We start from the raw sequence: 19,667 nt of genomic DNA, 5'->3' as shown, positions 1-19,667 counted from the left end.
GCACGACCACGGGGCGCACACGTTCATGTGCAAGAGACCTTACACTGTGACACTGCAGGACGGCTATTGTATTATTGAAATACCACCGCGATTGTCAATGCGGGAAACACAGATGACGCACGGAGAGCAAAAAACGGATGTACGGACCAAACACGGATCCATCACTGACCATCCTGTGACAGATTTCATCACGGACATGTGAATAAGGCCTTAGACTGGGGCGACACGTGAAGTCACGCGACATTGGATGGGTGTAATGGCTGTCACAAAAAGGCAATCTGTTGGTGCGCCTTTAGTATTGCAGTGTAGCAGGGCGGCCATGGAACGGAATCGGGTGCAGCGCCACGCACACATTTGCTGAGACCCCAGTATCAAAAAACAAAAAAACAGCAAGGGTGGATTTTTTCCTTGGGGGGGGGGGGGGGGGGGGGGTTCTGGGGTCACAGTTGCATCAAACCCGCGACCCCATTCTTTGGGACTGCCTTGCTAGCCGCTATACTGGGGCATGACAACTGCTGCAGGACCGCGTAGCCCTACCTTTACTCCATTGACTTTAATGTAATAAATGCTGCATGCAACATGCGACTTTTTTGTATTGCAGTGTAGCAGGGCGGCCATGGAACGGAATCGGGTGCAGCGCCACGCACACATTTGCTGAGACCCCAGTATCAAAAAACAAAAAAACAGCAAGGGTGGATTTTTTCCTTGGGGGGGGGGGGGGGGGGGGGTTCTGGGGTCACAGTTGCAACAAACCCGCGACCCCATTCTTTGGGACTGCCTTGCTAGCCGCTATACTGGGGCATGACAACTGCTGCAGGACCGCGTAGCCCTACCTTTACTCCATTGACTTTAATGTAATAAATGCTGCATGCAACATGCGACTTTTTTGCTGCGTTTTTTTATTTTTATTTTTACATCCAAATCACTGCTTTGAAGTAGTCGAAGGACAGCAAGTCGCACGCTCCTGGACAGCTACAGGAGTGACACTCTTCCCAACAATGTCGAAAAACATTGCCTGCATTCCTATAGTCGCAGGGTAGCCCCACCCCTCGCGAGTTGAAGTCAAACGCTTCTTGAAAACGTCGCAGCTGGGTGGCAGGCGGACTAGAAGTCGCAGGGAGCCCCTGCCAACCTCCGTCACTGACACTTCTGCAGCCATACGGGAGTGCGAGGGGGCGTGGTTCGTCGCAGAGTCTCCGCCCCTCCGGCCCGAGACTCATCCATATCATGGGCGTGGCCTGTGGCTGATCACGTGTCCAGGGAAAAAAGTTTTGCGGTCCCAGCGGGATGTGAGGAAAGTTTTTCTAGTTGTCGGAGCAGAGCGGGAGCTGCGGCCGCGGAGAGCCGGGCGGGTACACAGGGGGCCACGGGACTGGATCTAGTGGCCGAGCCCCTGCACGGACGGATCAGGACGCGAGAGTGACATGAACGGGAGCCGCGGACTGTGATCGCCCAGGAGCCCGTCACCCCCTTCCTGCAGCACCCCGAGCCCCCACTCTTACCCCGGCTTTACCCCCCCCCCCCCCCCCCATAACCATGGATACCGGGGCCCCGCAGCAGAACTCCTCGTCCGCCCCGCAGCCTCCTCCGGCCGGGCACCAGATCATTCATGTGCGGGGCGACTCGGAGACGGACCTGGAGGCGCTCTTCAATGCGGTCATGAACCCCAAAACCGCCAACGTGCCCCAAACCCTGCCCATGAGGATGAGGAAGTTACCGGACTCCTTCTTCAAGCAGCCGGAGCCCAAGTCCCATTCCCGGCAGGTACTGGATTTAAAGGGCACTGGGGGTGGGGGAGGAAAGGGGGGGCGCTAGGGGGGAGAGTGACGGGGGCTCCGTACTGGGGAGGGAGTGGGAGCCACTGAGGGGTGCTGTAGAGTGTGAGCGCCTAGGGGGGCGCTGATGGCTGCTGATGCTTCGGGAGTCATTAGGACTTGGGGCCCCATTAGGGTTCTAGGAGTGTCTGGGGGCCTGGGTGGCACATGCCTGGGGTACAGGGCTGCACTGTGACAAATGGAAACATCGTTTTCCCCCTCCCCTCACTCCAGGTGCTTTGCTGACCTGTCAGGTGGGGGAAGGGTAATAACTTTGTGCCCCCCACAATCCTCTTTCCCACTGTAAACCCTGCTTTGTAAGGACCATTCAGGATCAGAAGACTGGGTTGTCCCTGTAGATGTGCAGCTCCCACCAGGCCTCAGCCCCAGACACATTCCTGTACAGTGCCCATGGGGGCAGTGCCAGCACTGGGGCATTCATGTAGGTAGGGGGGTAGTGGGAGCACTGGGGCATTAATGGAGGTAGTGGCAGCACTGGGGCATTAATGGAGGTAGTGGCAGCACTGGGGCATTAATGGAGGTAGTGGCAGCACTGGGGCATTAATGGAGGTAGTGGGAGCACTGGGGCATTAATGGAGGTAGTGGGAGCACTGGGGCATTAATGGAGGTAGTGGGAGCACTGGGGCATTAATGGAGGTAGTGGGAGCACTGGGGCATTAATGGAGGTAGTGGGAGCACTGGGGCATTAATGGAGGTAGTGGGAGCACTGGGGCATTAATGGAGGTAGTGGGAGCACTGGGGCATTAATGGAGGTAGTGGGAGCACTGGGGCATTAATGGAGGTAGTGGGAGCACTGGGGCATTAATGGAGGTAGTGGGAGCACTGGGGCATTAATGGAGGTAGTGGGAGCACTGGGGCATTAATGGAGGTAGTGGGAGCACTGGGGCATTAATGGAGGTAGTGGGAGCACTGGGGCATTAATGGAGGTAGTGGGAGCACTGGGGCATTAATGGAGGTAGTGGGAGCACTGGGGCATTAATGGAGGTAGTGGGAGCACTGGGGCATTAATGGAGGTAGTGGGAGCACTGGGGCATTAATGGAGGTAGTGGGAGCACTGGGGCATTAATGGAGGTAGTGGGAGCACTGGGGCATTAATGGAGGTAGTGGGAGCACTGGGGCATTAATGGAGGTAGTGGGAGCACTGGGGCATTAATGGAGGTAGTGGGAGCACTGGGGCATTAATGGAGGTAGTGGGAGCACTGGGGCATTAATGGAGGTAGTGGGAGCACTGGGGCATTAATGGAGGTAGTGGGAGCACTGGGGCATTAATGGAGGTAGTGGGAGCACTGGGGCATTAATGGAGGTAGTGGGAGCACTGGGGCATTAATGGAGGTAGTGGGAGCACTGGGGCATTAATGGAGGTAGTGGGAGCACTGGGGCATTAATGGAGGTAGTGGGAGCACTGGGGCATTAATGGAGGTAGTGGGAGCACTGGGGCATTAATGGAGGTAGTGGGAGCACTGGGGCATTAATGGAGGTAGTGGGAGCACTGGGGCATTAATGGAGGTAGTGGGAGCACTGGGGCATTAATGGAGGTAGTGGGAGCACTGGGGCATTAATGGAGGTAGAGGGGAGCACTGGGGCATTAATGGAGGTAGAGGGGAGCACTGGGGCATAAACGTAGGTAGAGGGGGTAGTGGCAGCACTGGGGCATTAATGGAGGTAGAGGGGGTAGTGGGAGCACTGGGGCATTAATGGAGGTAGTGGGAGCACTGGGGCATTAATGGAGGTAGAGGGGGTAGTGGGAGCACTGGGGCATTAATGGAGGTAGAGGGGGTAGTGGGAGCACTGGGGCATTAATGGAGGTAGTGGGAGCACTGGGGCATTAATGGAGGTAGTGGGAGCACTGGGGCATTAATGGAGGTAGTGGGAGCACTGGGGCATTAATGGAGGTAGTGGGAGCACTGGGGCATTAATGGAGGTAGAGGGGAGCACTGGGGCATTAATGGAGGTAGAGGGGAGCACTGGGGCATAAACGTAGGTAGAGGGGGTAGTGGCAGCACTGGGGCATTAATGGAGGTAGAGGGGGTAGTGGGAGCACTGGGGCATTAATGGAGGTAGTGGGAGCACTGGGGCATTAATGGAGGTAGAGGGGGTAGTGGGAGCACTGGGGCATTAATGGAGGTAGAGGGGGTAGTGGCAGCACTGGGGCATTAATGGAGGTAGAGGGGGTAGTGGCAGCACTGGGGCATTAATGTGGGTAGAGGGAGCACTGGGGGGCATTTCTCTAATAACTTTTATGGAAGTTGCAATTAATGTAACTTTTCTGGGAACTTGTACATCAGCCATAAGTGAGTGACCCCCTTTGTTGTGATGCTACAAGTGACAGCATGCTTTGACAGTGTCTATCAGGGCATGCTGGTATTTGTAGTACCCAGAGACCCCCAGTTGTATACCTATCCCCCCATCTCTATTCTCTGTATTCCTGCCCAGCTTTTATCGGATCCGTTGCGTTCATCGATCTGTTCAGATATGACGGTGAACGCTCCGGTAACGTGTACGTGCCACGGCGTCTGACCGCTCGCGGTTACGTTTTTGTTCTTGTGGCCTGTGCTGTGCAATCTCTGCTTTTCTCTGGGGTCAGTGCAACTTTTTTTTTTTCCAACTTTGTAGCCAGAGGCGGTGAGTGTGTCGGTGGTGGGGGGTGGAGAAGCTGCATGTAGAGTCCTGTTCACTCCCACATGCGAGGCGGTGGGGGAGGAGAGCGGCTCCGCTCTACACTGTGGGTCCTGTGTGGTAATGGTGATCTGGAAGTCATTTATTAATAGCTTTATATGGTTGTTCTCCAGCTGCCTCTGATCTTATAGCTCGGCCTGCAAGACGTAACCCCTTGAGTGCTGGCCTGGGCCGGATCCCCTATCCGTGTACTCTTCGCCCACTTTTGGTGTGTTTCGTGTGTAGCCGGGGTAGGACCTGTTTGTTTTCGTTGTGGACTTTCCTGGCTTGGACGCCGCCAGGGTTGGGACTCGGGCGAGCAGGCTCTGCCGGAGGCGGATGTGCCAGGCGTTGCAATGCGTTTAGTTGGAAAAATTAAATTTTTTGTGTTTGTAAAACAAAAGTTTTACCAAAATGCAGGGGAAAAAAAAGGTTCAGGCGTGGCACTAAAGTCTGCACTGCGCTCATTACCACCGCTCACATCCTATGTAGTGTGCCCTTGTATGTTGGTGCTCCCGGCTACGTGACGACACCATCACTATAGATATTATACCGTAATTTCTGGGGGGGGGCGCAGTGACAGATTCTTCATCAGGGCCTAGGCGCAGTTCTATGAAATGTTCCCGATGTCAGTGGTGGAGGCGTCCGCCACAGAAGCAGTGACAGGGGGTACAATGGTTAAATATCTCAGTGAGGATGCTACCTATTTAAAGGGGTTTTCCTCCAGGATCCTTTAAATTTTCCTGGGTTCCACCAACGGCTCTTGTTGTCATTGCTGCCCCCACGATGTGTCGTCCAGTGTTGCACCGCATGTCGCTGACAATGTCACCATCCGCTATCCGTCGTGCTGCTTGTCATCAGCAGCATGTGAGGGGCGGTAGGTATGTTCCACCTCTGTTAGGTACCCGTCTTTTTTTTTTTTTTTTTTAAGGTTGGAAAAATCCATTGGAACATCTGGTCGTAGCCGCAAAAGTAGCAACAGCGTCCGATAAGGGTTTGTTCACACATTCAGGTTTATATGCAGTTTTCACCCTGAAATCCACATTTAGGTCTCGTGTCCGCAAAATCCAGATGCTACCCATATGCGTGATGCATTTTGATTGCACACCCCCATTGACTTTCGCTGGCTCCGTGGTCCGCATTTGGCGGACGGGTGTAGGGCGTGTGCTAACGTTTGCAGAATGAACATCATATAGATGCAGAAAGCACGTGGAAGTCATCGGTGTCTATTCCGCAAAAGCTAGAACATGTCCTCTACGAGCCCATGGAAGTCGGTAGGTCCGTAACAAAATGCTGCGTGCACCAGGACCGCATCTGTATTTTATGGATCCCTGGTTTGTGAACTGCAAAATACTGACGGTTGCGTGCATGACGCCAAAATCAGCAAGCGTTCCGTGCATGTGACCCGATTTAATCTACAATACGCAGAAAGAACGCTAGGGTCAGATATGCGTCCAAATTCCGGTATTGTGTTCCGGGCTAGGAGCAGAGCACTGGAGTCGCTGTACACCGCCGGCGTCTGACAGATCACCGTCACTATAATGGGGTCCTGTTGGGATTCCAGCATGAATACCGCCGTTCTGCTGGACATAATACTGCTGCGTGCTGTGGTATTGCGTCTCCGTAGACTGCTGTGGTCCCGCACTGAGCCGCCAGTTTTACGAGGACGTGGCGTGCTACGTTATGTAAGTATACCCTGCTGCAAGTGGACCTGTGCCGCCATACAGGGTTCGTACGTGCAACTTTGCCATCTTCATGAGCGCTAAGCTTGGCGGCTGACTCCTCCATACACATGCATGCTCTGCTCAGATGAGTGCATGCGCTCTCAATAGCGAGACGGGAATGAGCCGCCGCAAGACGCACCCGGTGGAGTTTCGTGTAGATTTTGCACCGTATTTGCCACGGATTTCACCCGTTTAGCGATGCAAAGGATGAAATCCGTGGTGAAAATCTGCAGCCAGAAATGCTGCAAGCTTCAAATCCACCTCACAGATGATGTTGCTGAGATCTGCTATCTGCCGGCAGTGGGTTTACTGCATGCAAAGCCACAACTGTAAATCCACAAGAAAGGATTGGGCATGTTGTAATTCAACAGCCTCATTTATTTTTTCCTTCTTCTTTCCCAACCTCTGTCGTTGAGGGACAGTCAGGGGGTCCCCATACACGTTAGATGGTCAGCCGAGTCTACCTGAATCGGTAGGTTTGTCTGACGTGAATCTAATGTGTATGACCAGCTTGAGGGTCTGATGTGAACATTAAAGGGGTTGTCCGGTTTCAGGAGGGATCCACCTGCCTTAGGCTAGGTCTACACGACAGCATGTGTCGCGCGACAGATAGGGCACAACTACACTGCAACATCTTGTCGCACCAATGTCGCGCGACAATTTTTATAATGATAGTCTATGGGGTCGTAATGCGACATGCTGCAACGCGTCGGTCGCAGAAAAATCTATCTAGAATGGATTTTGTGCAACCGTCGCAGTGCAACACCATAGACCAGGGCTGGCCAACCTGCGGCTCTCCAGCTGTTGTAAAACTACAACAGACTGGGCATGCTGGGAGTTGTAGTTTTACAACATCTGGAGAGCCGCAGGTTGGCCAGCCCTGCCATAGACTATCATTATAAAAATTGTCGCGCGACAAATGTCGTCGTGTAGACCTTGCCTTAATGAACTGGTAAGGACTTCCCAGCCGCAGCATTGATAACACGTCCACAACCAGTGACTGCTGCAGCCAACTGCTGGCCTCAACGGTGCATCCGCCAAGGCCAGTGATTGGCTGCAGGGATCACGTGTTGGCGTGACGTCATCTCTACAGCAGGCCAAATAGAGCCTGACTGGGGAGTACCGGTACTGGATCTTTTAGCTAAGTACTTGCCTGGTATTTTTTGCAGGAGGATCCCGAGGCGTGTTGGGTTTCCTCCTGAAGCAGGACGACCCCTTTAAGATATTTCTAGTTAGGCCTTTTCGTTCTAATTGCCAAGTGCAACTGAGCAAAGAAACCGACATGAAGGATACTGTTCGTCATTGATGATGTATAAGAATTTCGGTGATCTCCAGCACAGGCCCCGCTCCTACTTACTGGGGGTTTGCCGTCCCTTTAATTACAGTCCACTGGGATTGCAAAAGGTTCACCGCTTACTTGGAAAAGTTACAATGTGGCCAAATATTTACTTGTCACCGGAGCCTGTCTGTTACATTGTATCACATGCTTAATGTTTTTGTTACTTTGTATCTTTTCCAAGGGAATTGACAAAGTGATTAACAAAAAAAAAGAAAGAAAGAAAGAAAAATCCTCCAATTGTTGTGCACAGGACTGGCTGCTGGTTTTCCCGTTGCTGGGCCCCAGGGTGGAACGCAGGAGGGAACACATCCAGGGGGGAGGGGCCGGCCCTTTAAAAGAACATGGACGTATAGGAATGTTTCCAGGACTAGAAGGGAAGTGCGGGGCCGGGATTAGGACTGCTCTAGTGTTACAGCCTCCAGACTTCAAAAGAAAGGCAGAATCCAGCCTTCCCTTCTGTGCAGCAGAGGCGGGTTTGTCATTTCACCAGGGTAACAGCAGTAGGTTTCCCAAAGACATGAACAAACTCTGCTCTGCTGCATTGGGCGCGGGTAGGAGACCTGTACGCTGCTGCCTGGTGGAGGAGGGAACGCGTCCCTTCCCCCCTCTAACTTCATCACACACAACTTTTTCCTCAGCTGAGGCCACCCAGGTTCAAAAGCTGTGATTTGTCATCGCTGGTTTAAATAGGACTGCCATCTCCTGCAGGACTTCCCCGTCACTATTCGCCGTCCTGCAGGACATTGGGTCTTGCTGCCCGAGCCTTTTTTTTTTGTTTTTTTTTTTGTTTTTTTTCTGGTGGACCCATTGACCTGAACAGGTCTGCGGTCCACATTTTGTGGGCATACGGATACAGAAAGCACACAGATGATCCCTGTGCTTTCTACATCCGCATGTCCATTCTAGAAAAGGATAGAACACGTCCTATACTTGGCTGCAAAATGCAGACCACGGACACATTGAAGTTAGTGGTTTCTGCAAGAAATGCGGATGCAAAACGGACAGGATCTGTATTTTGCTGATTTGCAGACACACGGTCGTGTGCATGAGGCTTTAGCCTTAGAGGGGCCACTGAACCTTAAAGAGAAGGTGCCGCCACCAGTCTCCGTGCCGCCTGTGTATGTAAAACACTAGATATGATGTAAAATATTGGCTGGGGGAAGATATAGAAGTTATTTTTATTTTTTTCAAATATTGTCTGGTTTCACAGAACTTTTTCCCTATTATGGCACTTTTTTTGTCTTTTTTTTATTTGTTTATTTTTTGCGTGGCCAGATGTTTATAAAACACCCTACAAGCACTTTTATTTATTTCTGGTTCATTTAAATGGGTCTGAGCTGCTCCTAGGCCATGTGACCGATGGCCATGTGACATCGCATTCTAGGAATAGACTGCAGCCTCTTTGAATAGCTGATCGTCGGGTGTGTCGGACCCCCCGCCACTCTAATATTGATGACCTATGCTGAGGATGAACCATCAATATCAGAATCTCGAACAACCACCTAAGAGCTTACAATCTAAATATTCAGTACTTGTCTTCTCTGAGTGATATTTGCCGGGACCCGCACTGATCTGTAGAGCGGGGGTCTTGAGCCCCACTTGTTCCTCCTTACTTCAGTGATCACACACATGCAATGCTGCTCCCATGGTGGTTCTACGCTTGGGTCCTATTTGGCCAGATTCATGCTTCCAGATCATAGGCCTGTGTCCCTATCCTATAGGAAGGTTTACCCTTCGAACTCCTGGCATCACAAATCCCTAGTATGCTGTGGATCCAGGTCCATGTCCAGCGGTCAGGATACACGTCCGTACTGCGCTCGCGTGTAAATGGCCTTATGCAGGGATTTGAGGAATTCTCTTGTTTTCTCCAGGTCTTGATAACCTGAGGACTTAACCGGAGCATGTCCTGAAGTGTCTGGTCTACGTGTGATATTACAGCTTCCCACGCCATCCCTTGGCCTGGCGATGCCTTGTCGTGCAGTACCTGATTGATTAGTATTGTGACTGGGGTCCTATGATGCAACTTTTTCCTATTATTAAACTTCAGTAAAGTTGCACCATTAAGGAAACTTCCCGTTGACTCCTATGGTATTGTGTTGCCACATAGTGCCTCCATCAAATTCATGTAGTATCTGAGCAAAATACTCCCTTGTATGAAATGGTAGACCGACCCGAGTACAGCATGGTCCTATGTACGGTCATAGACTGTTGTTTTTGCAGCGCGGCATATGCCTCTCGGTGTACTGGCAGCCTGAAATCAACAGAATTTGTCCACTTCTATATTAGTGATGTTGCTGCCACAAGTTTACAACCCATCCGTCGGATAGATGATAAATGTTAAATAAGGGAGGGTCCAACCACTGGGACCCCTACTACTTACCCCCTTTCCCCCGCCCCCCCCCCCCTCCAAATCTCACAACAAGGGCAAAGAGGAGTTTGTATGGAGCACGGTCCAACATGAACACCTCATCGTGAGGACTACTGGTTGTGACACCAGCGGTCAGCCTAGCATTTCTCATCAGTAGATCCCTCTAAGGCTCTAAGCCATAAGTCTTGGGTTTTGTTCACACGAGCCTTATGACTGTGACCAATGTTTTTACAAACCGCTGTCCAATCCTTGTTGACCTTGTTAACATATAACGGGGGCAGTTTTTCCCAAATTACATGGAAAGAAGAGTGAGGTATTCTTTTCATCAAAAATAAGGGACCCTGACAGAGTGGTCAAAACCGCATTTTGAACATTACCACTAGATTTGCCTCTTGGCAGACGTCACCCAACTTGGCTAATGGTGGCATGTCTTGTCAGATTGTCACCTCTTCTTCTCAGCTTAGTTATTACCTCAACGCCCCGTGGATGCCCTATGGACAGACTACCTTGCGATTTATGGACACGTGGTTCATAACTGGAGATTGTAGAGTTTTCCTTCAAAGCAGCTCCTGTGCAGGAAGTTCTGACTTTTAGGCTTTATGTGGCTGGTGGTTTTTGCTTAGGGCTTGGAATATGTGTGTGAGTAGTATAGATCATTTTGGTTGGATTTATTTTATTTCTTTTCCAAATTGAGATGTTGAACGTGAAAATCGGTAATGGCCGATCAGTGGGTGGCATGACCTTCTGATGCCGCGTTGGTTGTGTTGTGCAGGAAGTACCACCACAGATGTAGATGTTGAGGCTTGTCAAAGCTGTGATGGTGGCTCCTTGTAGCATCCTGAATGGGTTGCAGGACATAAAACAAGCCAGTTGGGACATGCCCTGACCATCATCTTGAGGCCTGCATATCTACAGCCGTCAATACATGCTTTCGACAGAGCTCTTGTGATCCTGCCCCTCACCCGTGCCCCTTCCAGCCATGTACATTTCAGAAGGAACTAGTTGATATTGCATCTGCTGTTCACTGAGACGTCATCTTGGAGGTCTCCACCACCACCACCTCGTCCAGCCTCCTGTAGCTTATCTCCACCTGCCTGATGGCATCTGTGCCACTTGCATCCTTGACCACACTTTTAATTATGATTAAAGGGGCCCTACGACTGAGCATTTGGTGGAAATCTAAGACTGGAGATTTGAAGAAAAGAATCAATTAAATTAAGCTTAGCTCTGCACATGTTGGGGAGATTTCTGCTGAGAGTCAAGGCTTTGCGTGCTTCATTATAGTGGGTCCAAGCTCAAGAACGATACCAGTTGTTTTCTGACACCTCTATGCAACGTGTTTGCTATAGACTGCATCGGATTCCCCTTTCAAATCATATTTTTAAGGCCCAGTCTACTCATTGACATAGTCTTGAGTTACTTATAAGGCCCTCACACATTAGCCTATTCTCCAAGCCTGCCATTATCTGCTGACTATCTAGTGTGTATGGGGAGCTCCTGACTCTTACAACAGATGCCTTCGGGGAGAGAAGGATCAGCCATTTTGAATTTCAATGCCTGATTCTTTTGTTATCTTGGAAGGTAAGCTACTGCCCAAGGTGTCTAGCAGCGGCTTAGCCAAACCAAGCCTGTATGTGTATGGGGGACTCTGTAGAGATGGCGGACGGCCATCTAAGGTGTATGGGCAGCTTTAGACACAGATTAGAGTTCTTACTGTGCCAGTGCTGGGCATAAAAGGGGTTGTCTCACCTCGGACGTTGGTGGCCTTACACTAGGATATACCCACAATGTCAGATAGGTGCGGGTCTCATAGGCCTAACTCTAGAACAGGGCCACAGTGAACAAGATCGCGGGGTGCTCTCCATTAGTTTATGTGGCAGTTCCAAAATAGCCAAGCAGGCTCGCTATTTTGGAAGTCCCGTAAAAGTGAATGGAGAGCACGCCGCACAAAAGCTGCCACCGCTTCATTGACCACAAATGGCCTAGCCAGTGCTGTTATTTTCGGAACTCCAATAGAAATGAATGGACAGCTGTACATGTGTGCCTGTTTCACTTTGGGGGTCCGGTTCTGGGAGGAGGTCCCAGAGATGACGTCGGTGGCATAACCTTGCAATATGGTACCAATGTCTGAGATGAGACAACCCCTTCAACGAGCATTAACGTCCGTTGGTGCTAGCTTAATGTACCTCTCCCACAGTACAATGAAAAGTGAATGGCGAACCAGTGATCGCTATTGTCTGCAGCACATCGCCTGTTTACACGGGGCATCTTGCTTGTTTGTCGGGTCATCGGTGGCACTTCTACATGGGGCAGTTATCGGGAGTGAGCGATGATTGACCAGTGTAAAAGGGACCTTTGGAGTACAAATACTGGGATTATGTCACATCGCTCCCCAGTTTTGATAAAGTCGCAGGATGACGCAGGCAGGCCAGTGCTTGTGACCTCCGGTTACTGCAGTTCTCACTTATCCTTGACTGTCGTATTACTTTGGGGCCCGGTCCTTGCGTCGTGGATCTTGTATGACTTTTTCTGAGTGATCCATTTTGTGAATCATCATTTGTCCCTGATGTCCCGCTGGTACCTTCAGCTCGCTTCCTTCCCTTTGGTGCAGTTTCCTGTTGGACAGTGTAGCTTGCATTGTGTTGAGCGCTGCTGAAGCCATCAGGGCTTGACGAGAGTAGTGGTGACCCTGCCGGCGGTGGAGCGTGGACTGAGTACTATGGCGTATCACTTATTAACTTCACGCTTTTCATCGGTTCCACTATCTGTATGTCGGCACCGTAATAATTAATAGGGCTTTTTGCAGTAACAGAAATAGTGTTAGGAACCTCTAGGACATTACTGGTTAAGTAGATCCTATTTGGCACTGACAAGTTACAGACCAGTCCCCTCTCCTGACATGTCTGTGTTAGTAACTACTTGCATTCCCCATGTAATAAGTTCTGGAGCATTTGTTCATATAGCCCTATGGTGTGCCATTCCTCTAATATTCCTACCAGAATCGACTGAGTGAATTTCCGGCAGTCTGCAATGCTGGTCCATATGGGTGTTAGCAATTTGGTACTATCCAGTCAGTGCTGCCAGTGTTGGACTGTACAGGGGCACGCCCCTAACAGTTACACCCAGCTGGACCTCCATTGCAAACTTGTAGCAATATGTTCATAAACGTTTAGTGGGAATAATAGGAGTCGTAGGAATAGATGCTCCAGACTTCATTTTACATTGGAAATATAAGTATCTACTAAAACGGACATGACGGGAGCGGGGGACAAGTCCTCTTTAACAAGACCCATACAATATGGAATGAATGAACTTTACGCTCTGGCTGTACATCGGCAGCTCTGGGTAGAGTTGGACACAAGGGTGAAAAGCAGTGTTTTCCGTGGCTTCAGCTTCCTGCAGTGAGGGATATAACTGCCACGATCTCCGTTTTTAAAAGTGCCGCTCATGTGGACATCCCCTTTAAGCCAGCAGAAGCACCATGTTGTTAAGAAGCATTTTTTGAGGCCCACATTAGACAGTGGTGGTAGCGATGTCTGCAGCTTGTGAACTCCATCATTAGCCTTTAGTCAAAAAAGACAAAAAATTACTCCATTTTTTTCAGGGAAGGGGGCTGCCCATTTTAACTGCAAAAAGCGCCTTCACATATAATCATCAGCGAGAGAGCTGGAGGTCAGCCAAGTGCTCCCTCAGTCAGCCGTCTCACCTGTTCGGCCGGCTTTACAGCATGTATTCCAAACCAGAGCTGCATTCACCATTCTGCAAGCTTCAGAGCTTGCATTTCCTAGAATTCCTTGCTGGCTAATAGTCTTATTTTTTTATTTTTTTTTTATGTACATCTCCAATCATTGTTCTATTTCTAGTTTTTTTTTTGGCGTGCCTTTCAGCATCAGGACATAACTCCGGTAGAAGAGATCTTTGCTTCTTGGGGCTACATGGCAGACTTCAAGGAGAATATCTATCTTGGCTGTTTCAGCTACATAAGGCTCTGTTCTCGATTATCAGTCAATGGCTATTCTTCTCGACTCCCCCGTACACATGCATGCTCGGCCTGGCCAAGTGTGTATGTGTTTTGAATGAGGAGTAGGGATGAGCGAATTGACTTCGGGCGAAACATCCAAAATAGATTTGCATAATACTTCGTTTGAATACTGTACGGAGCGAGACTTCGACGTAATAACTTCGGCTCATAGGAGCAGATACATTCTAAAACTGTACGTAGCGCTCGCTCCGTACAGTATTTAAACAAAGTATTATTCAAATCGACTTCAGATGTTCCATCCGAAAGTGATTTGCTCATCCCTAATAAGGAGATGGCTTCTGTCAGCATCTCTGACCCTGGCTTGTCTCCAGAAGTATTGGATAATTGAAATTCAACACGCTCTATCCTTCTTTCTACCCAGCTTCATCTGTCAGGGCACAGTGGGCACAACGCCCACTGACATTAGCGACTTTACCCTTAAGTGGAGGGCACCTTCACTGTCATCTGTTTTAGGCTAGAGATGGGTTCTTCAAGCAGTCTATCTATGGGATTAGTGGCCTCCTGTGTCGGAAGATATTCCATCCCATCACTTTCTTATATTCCGCCATGATTAGGTTCCTTACCCTTTTTTTTTATTTATTTTTTTGTAAAAGCTAGAGATGGTAGCTTTCATTGTTGTGGGGTGTTCTCTACTTTTTATGGGGCAGCATGTTTTCTGTGATGATCTTATCTTCATTGGTCATCCACAGCATCAGACCGCTTTCATGAGGCAGAATGGTATTTTGCATTGGTGTTTAAGTGAAAACCAGGTGCAGATGCACATCTTTCCAGAATAGGTCTTCCCTCTGTAGGTTCCATTCCTGGTTTTGGCTCACAGATGCTGATGAAAAATGCAGACCATGTGAACGTGGCCATACCAAGATGTGTCCTTGGTTCTTTTCCTGCTGGAAATCAAGGCTATGGGTGATCCAGTAAGGGGGTATTCAGGTTGTGACATCCACCGGATAGGGGATAACTATTAGATCGGTAGAGGTCATACTGCTGGAACCCCCATTATCACAAGAATGGGTCCTCCACCCAAAATAAACTGAGCTGCGGATTGATTATGCACACTGCTGATCTGTTAATCTCTAGTGGTGGTTCTGGAGACGGTCAAGTAAAGCTCTCAGCTATTTTCAGAACTCCCCTAGAGATGAATTAAGAAACCGTGCGCGTTCCTGCAGCTCCGTTCATTTTGTTTGGCCCAAGGGGTACGGGGTCCCTATTCTCTTAAAGGGGGTTAAAAAAATTGCATTTATCATGTAGAGAGTTAATACCAAGGCACTTACTAATGTATTGTGATTGTCCATATTGCCTGCTTTGCTGGCTTAATTCATTTTTCCATCACATTATACACTGCTCATATCCAGGGGTTACGACCACCCTGCAATCCAGCAGTGGTCACTCTTACACTATTGGAAAAGGTGCCGGCCCCTCTGGTGGCTGGGACCGCAGTGGTGCCCATAGTCCAGCACCTTATTCTATATTGTCCAGTTTCCATTGATGGGAACCCCCCAGGTATCCAAGTTATCCCCTTATTCTGTGGATGGGAGATGAGTTGTCACCACCGAATACCGCTTTTACAGTGTTCCTCTTGATTTTGTAAGACTTCAATCCACTCATTGGTGGGAATCTGTGGGCACATGCCTGGTCAAATTTTTGGGAACACTTCCTAGAGATCAAAAGTGGTGCAGGGATCTCCCCTCTAAAGGTCATTTGTTCTAAAGTGACCCTAGAAACCCCACTGATGAAAATAATTCTATCTTGTCAAGTTTTTATAGTGTTTATGCCCAGAGTTTGTATGTGATTAGGAAAACATGTCCGTTTTCCACCAGAAATGGAGCCTCACATGACCATGGGATAAATCTGGTACTGCAACTCTGCCCAAAGAAAGCAGCCATGTTTTCGTAATCTCATGCAACCTCTGTTAGATCTCTTGCATGCCAAATTTTACCGTATGTGTGAAGGTGTTGAGGTTGGTAGAACTTGTCTAATCCAATAACCCAGCAGCCAGTTTAAGTAACCCATGTGCCTCCTCACAGGCCAGCACAGACGGTGGATCCGCGGGGGCGCTCACTCCTCAGCATGTTCGCGCTCACTCCTCTCCAGCCTCTCTGCAGCTTGGCGCCGTCTCTCCGGGGGCACTCTCTCCACAAGGTGTGGTTTCTGCCCAAGGACAACCCGCTCCAAATCCGCATCTCCGGCAGTCGTCTTTCGAGATTCCAGACGATGTCCCCCTGCCTCCGGGATGGGAAATGGCCAAAACTCCATCGGGACAAAGATATTTTCTAAAGTGAGTCACTCTCTAATCTTTTTGCAGATGCCATGATCTACTTCTGTATGTGCACGGGGGTTTTAAGATTGTATTTTTGTACTTTTTTTATGCATTTACCGATACAGGTTAGAACAGGTCTTTGATGAGCTGAGGTTGTGGTCACACCTGAGCCTGTCATGTACACGAGGAAAGTAGTGACAGAAACGGGCAGTGCGGAGGTGTGATGGACGTCATGTAATAATGTAATAATAGACTATGTAAATGAATACTATTACATTCTATATATAGGTCCTGGAGGCCCGACATGTGATGGTTTAGGGCTGCACCTCTCTGTGATGCCAAGGGTGGATTTGCAACTATAATTTAATTTCATTACTATGAAAATGTAATATGTTATTTTTGGATCATCATATGCATTCTTTATTAAACATGGCGGGCCTAGGTATTAAAGGGGTTTTCTTGGCGTACAGTATTGATGGCCTAGCCACTGATTGGTGGGGTCCGACTCCCAGCACCACCACCGAACAGCTGTATGAAGAGTCTGGTGAGCGCTGAGGTCTCCTCCCAGAATACCAAGCACAGCGCCAAACATCATACAGTGGACTTGCTTGGTATTGCTGCACCTGGACCATGTGACGTCAGTGGCCTATGAAGAGCCTGCATTGCCATAGCTTCTTCAAACAGCTGATCAGCGGGGGTGCCAGCAGTCAGACCCCCACGGATTGGATACTGATGGTCTTTCCTGTAGGATCTATATTGAAAATCCAGAGAACCTCTAAGTAGCCAGATGCAGTTTTTTTTTGTTTTAAATGGTTTTTTTTATGCAGTTTTTGAAGGCAAATCTGAGTGGATTAAAAAAGAGCAAAGTAGTATCTGCCCTATATTACCCCACCTCTTTAATATCCATTGCTTTGGCTCTAAAGTCATCTAAACGGCCTAAGCATTGGTTGATGAGCATATATAGTATGGTAAAAGCTACCTATAGTTATGGTCAGTAGAAAGTCAGAGTATCTATTATGTCTCTCGCTCTGTAATTCCAGCCTTTCAGATGGAGGGTTGGCAGCTTGGGGGGGGAGCCACAAAGTGTAAGCTTGACGGTCGTGAAACCTACAAAGCTTCCCATAGATCTCGTTATCAGTGGAGATGAAAAGAACTGAATTAGCTGCTGCCTTGTGGTGTAGGGTAGGCCTGGCCTTATGCCACCACGGGGTACCTTGTCCTACTTCTCATGACTGCAGTTGCAAAAGAGGGTTCACCATAGCCTAGGAGTCCACTGAGTGATCGCTTTTGCTATCAGAATTGGTTGAGGACAGGTAAAGCCTCTTTTACACCTGGGACAAATGTTCGTACGGACAATCATTCCCGATAATTGCCTTGTGTAAATGTGCCGCCGATCAGAGGATGACTGCTGCATATAAATGGCGGCTGTACCGCAGTTCCACAATTGCGCAATGATCAAGAAAGATCAGTTTGTTCCCTATGATCGGCCTTTGTAAAAGGGTCATAATAGATGCCGACTGACGATATAACAAGTTGACCGCTGCTCAGTGAAATGGCTTTCTACGCTGGATGTCCATGTTGCACCCAAGCCATGAGTTGCCATGTTTTAAATAGGCCAGTGTGTGGGAGTAAGACTTCCTCTGAACACTAGTTCGGCTGGTTATTGTCCTTGTAAAAGGGCCTTAAAGTGTAATTGTCATATATATTTTTTTTTATTTGCTAGTTTATTAGAGCTAGGCATGTACACCTGAGTAAGTCCGTCAACGATTGTCAAAAGATCTGTAATTACCTTATAATCACAGCTTTCATTAATGTCCTCTGTCCCTTTCCACTGCTCCCTTTAGAGTGTACCTATCATTTCAATCTTTTTTTTCTTAATTCAGTAGCTGTCATGTTAATCTTTAAATGTATAATATATTGTCTATTTAAAAGTAGTTCATAAATCCTCTAAGTGTCCTCACTTTTGCGGTTGCTACGGTCATCCTACTCACAAACATTGAGGAAGCCTTCTGTTGTCAGGCATAATCCGTAGACTGACTCGCTGCGTACGTCTACGGGTTGCTTCCTGTTGGTTAAGCAATGGGCGCTCCCGCACTGTCCGAAGAGCGCTCTTATTACCCAGCTTCCCCCTTGCTGGTAATGAGTTGCAGCAGAGAATTATGGGAAGTGAGTGCAACGTCAGACGAGCGCTGCGTATAGGCAACGGCTACACTACAGTCCCGCCCCCTTAGGGCAGATACGTAGATATTGTGAAGACGGAGTAACGGAAACTCTGAATTCAGACATGTCCAAAAAAGGGGTTTGAAATGAAAGGGACCAAAATGAATAGGAAGAAAAGCATGAACATCGTAGAAAGTAGTGTCTAGAGGTAAGTTTGTTAAATGATAGGTACACTTTAAAAGACCGATGCTATGGCTTGTCTGTCTCTGGCTAGGAAGACAGAGGGGCGGTCCTCCACACTTCAGAGTGAGGAGGCGTGTCTCTCAGTAATCCAATCTGATTGGCTGGCAGGGAGCTTATGGCTACAGCAAGTGTGTATGGGAAGTGAGGGAAAGCAGTTTTGGCCTCAGAACTGGCAGAGGAGCCATCTCGAGAAGGTCCTCATATTGTAGAGGTTAAGGGCTCTTTCACACCTGCGTTCTTGTCTTCCGGCATAGAGTTCCGTCGTCGGGGCTCTATGCCGGAAGAATCCTGATCAGTTTTATCCTAATGCATTCTGAATGGAAAGAAATTCGTTCAGGGTGCATCCGGATGTCTTCAGTTCAGGACCGGGACGTTTTTTAGCCGGAGAAAATACCGCAGCATGCTGCGCTTTTTGCTCCGGCCAAAAATCCTGAACACTTGCCGCAAGGCCGGATCCGGAATTAATGCCCATTGAAAGGCATTGATCCGGATCCTGCCTTAAGCTAAACGTCGTTTCGGCGCATTGCCGGATCCGACGCTTAGCTTTTTTTAGAGTGGTTACCATGGCTGCCGGGACGCTAAAGTCCTGGCAGCCATGGTAAAGTGTAGTGGGGAGCAGCATACTTACCGTCCGTGCGGCTCCCGGGGCGCTCCAGAGTGACGTCAGGGCGCCCCACGCGCATGGATGACGTGATTGCATGGCACATCATCCATGCGCATGGGGCGCTCTGACGTCATTCTGGAGCGCCCCCCGGGAGCTGCACGGAGTGTAAGTATACCGCTCCCCACTACTACTATGGCAACCAGGACTTTAATAGCGTCCTGGCTGCCATAGTAACACTAAACGCATTTTGAAGACTGATCCGTCTTCAAATGCTTTCAGTTCACTTGCGTTTTTCCAGATCCGGCGTGTAATTCAGGCAAATTGAGTACACGCCGGATCCGGACAACGCAAGTGTGAAAGAGCCCTAAAACAGATGTAACTAAAGGAAAAACTCAAAGAAAGCAGTGGTATGTGAAGAAACTAAAGATTGCTTTATGTGTAAT

General features: G+C 49.0%; 1 protein-coding gene across 6 annotated transcripts in view; it reads left to right on the top strand.

Annotated features, from left to right (window-relative positions):
• Positions 1–1,089: 1,089 nt before the first annotated feature.
• YAP1 (Yes1 associated transcriptional regulator) overlaps positions 1,090–19,667 on the top strand; it is a 58,754-nt gene continuing 40,176 nt past the window's right edge. For 2 of the 6 annotated variants that reach the window (XR_006388147.1, XM_044284061.1), the window contains exons 1-2: positions 1,090–1,764; positions 15,985–16,235. Coding sequence is in view for 5 of the 6 variants with exons in the window: in XM_044284061.1 (XP_044139996.1) it covers positions 1,537–1,764; positions 15,985–16,235 (479 nt within the window). In the remaining variant the exon portion in view is untranslated. The remainder of the gene's footprint in view (positions 1,765–15,984; positions 16,236–19,667) is intronic. The other 4 variants (XM_044284060.1, XM_044284058.1, XM_044284059.1 and 1 more) reach the window with 4 other exon arrangements.

This window comes from Bufo gargarizans, chromosome 3 (genome assembly GCF_014858855.1).
Source record: "Bufo gargarizans isolate SCDJY-AF-19 chromosome 3, ASM1485885v1, whole genome shotgun sequence".
Lineage (NCBI taxonomy): Eukaryota > Metazoa > Chordata > Amphibia > Anura > Bufonidae > Bufo > Bufo gargarizans.
Note: the sequence above shows the minus strand (reverse complement) of the source record. Positions and strands in the feature narration are given on the sequence as shown.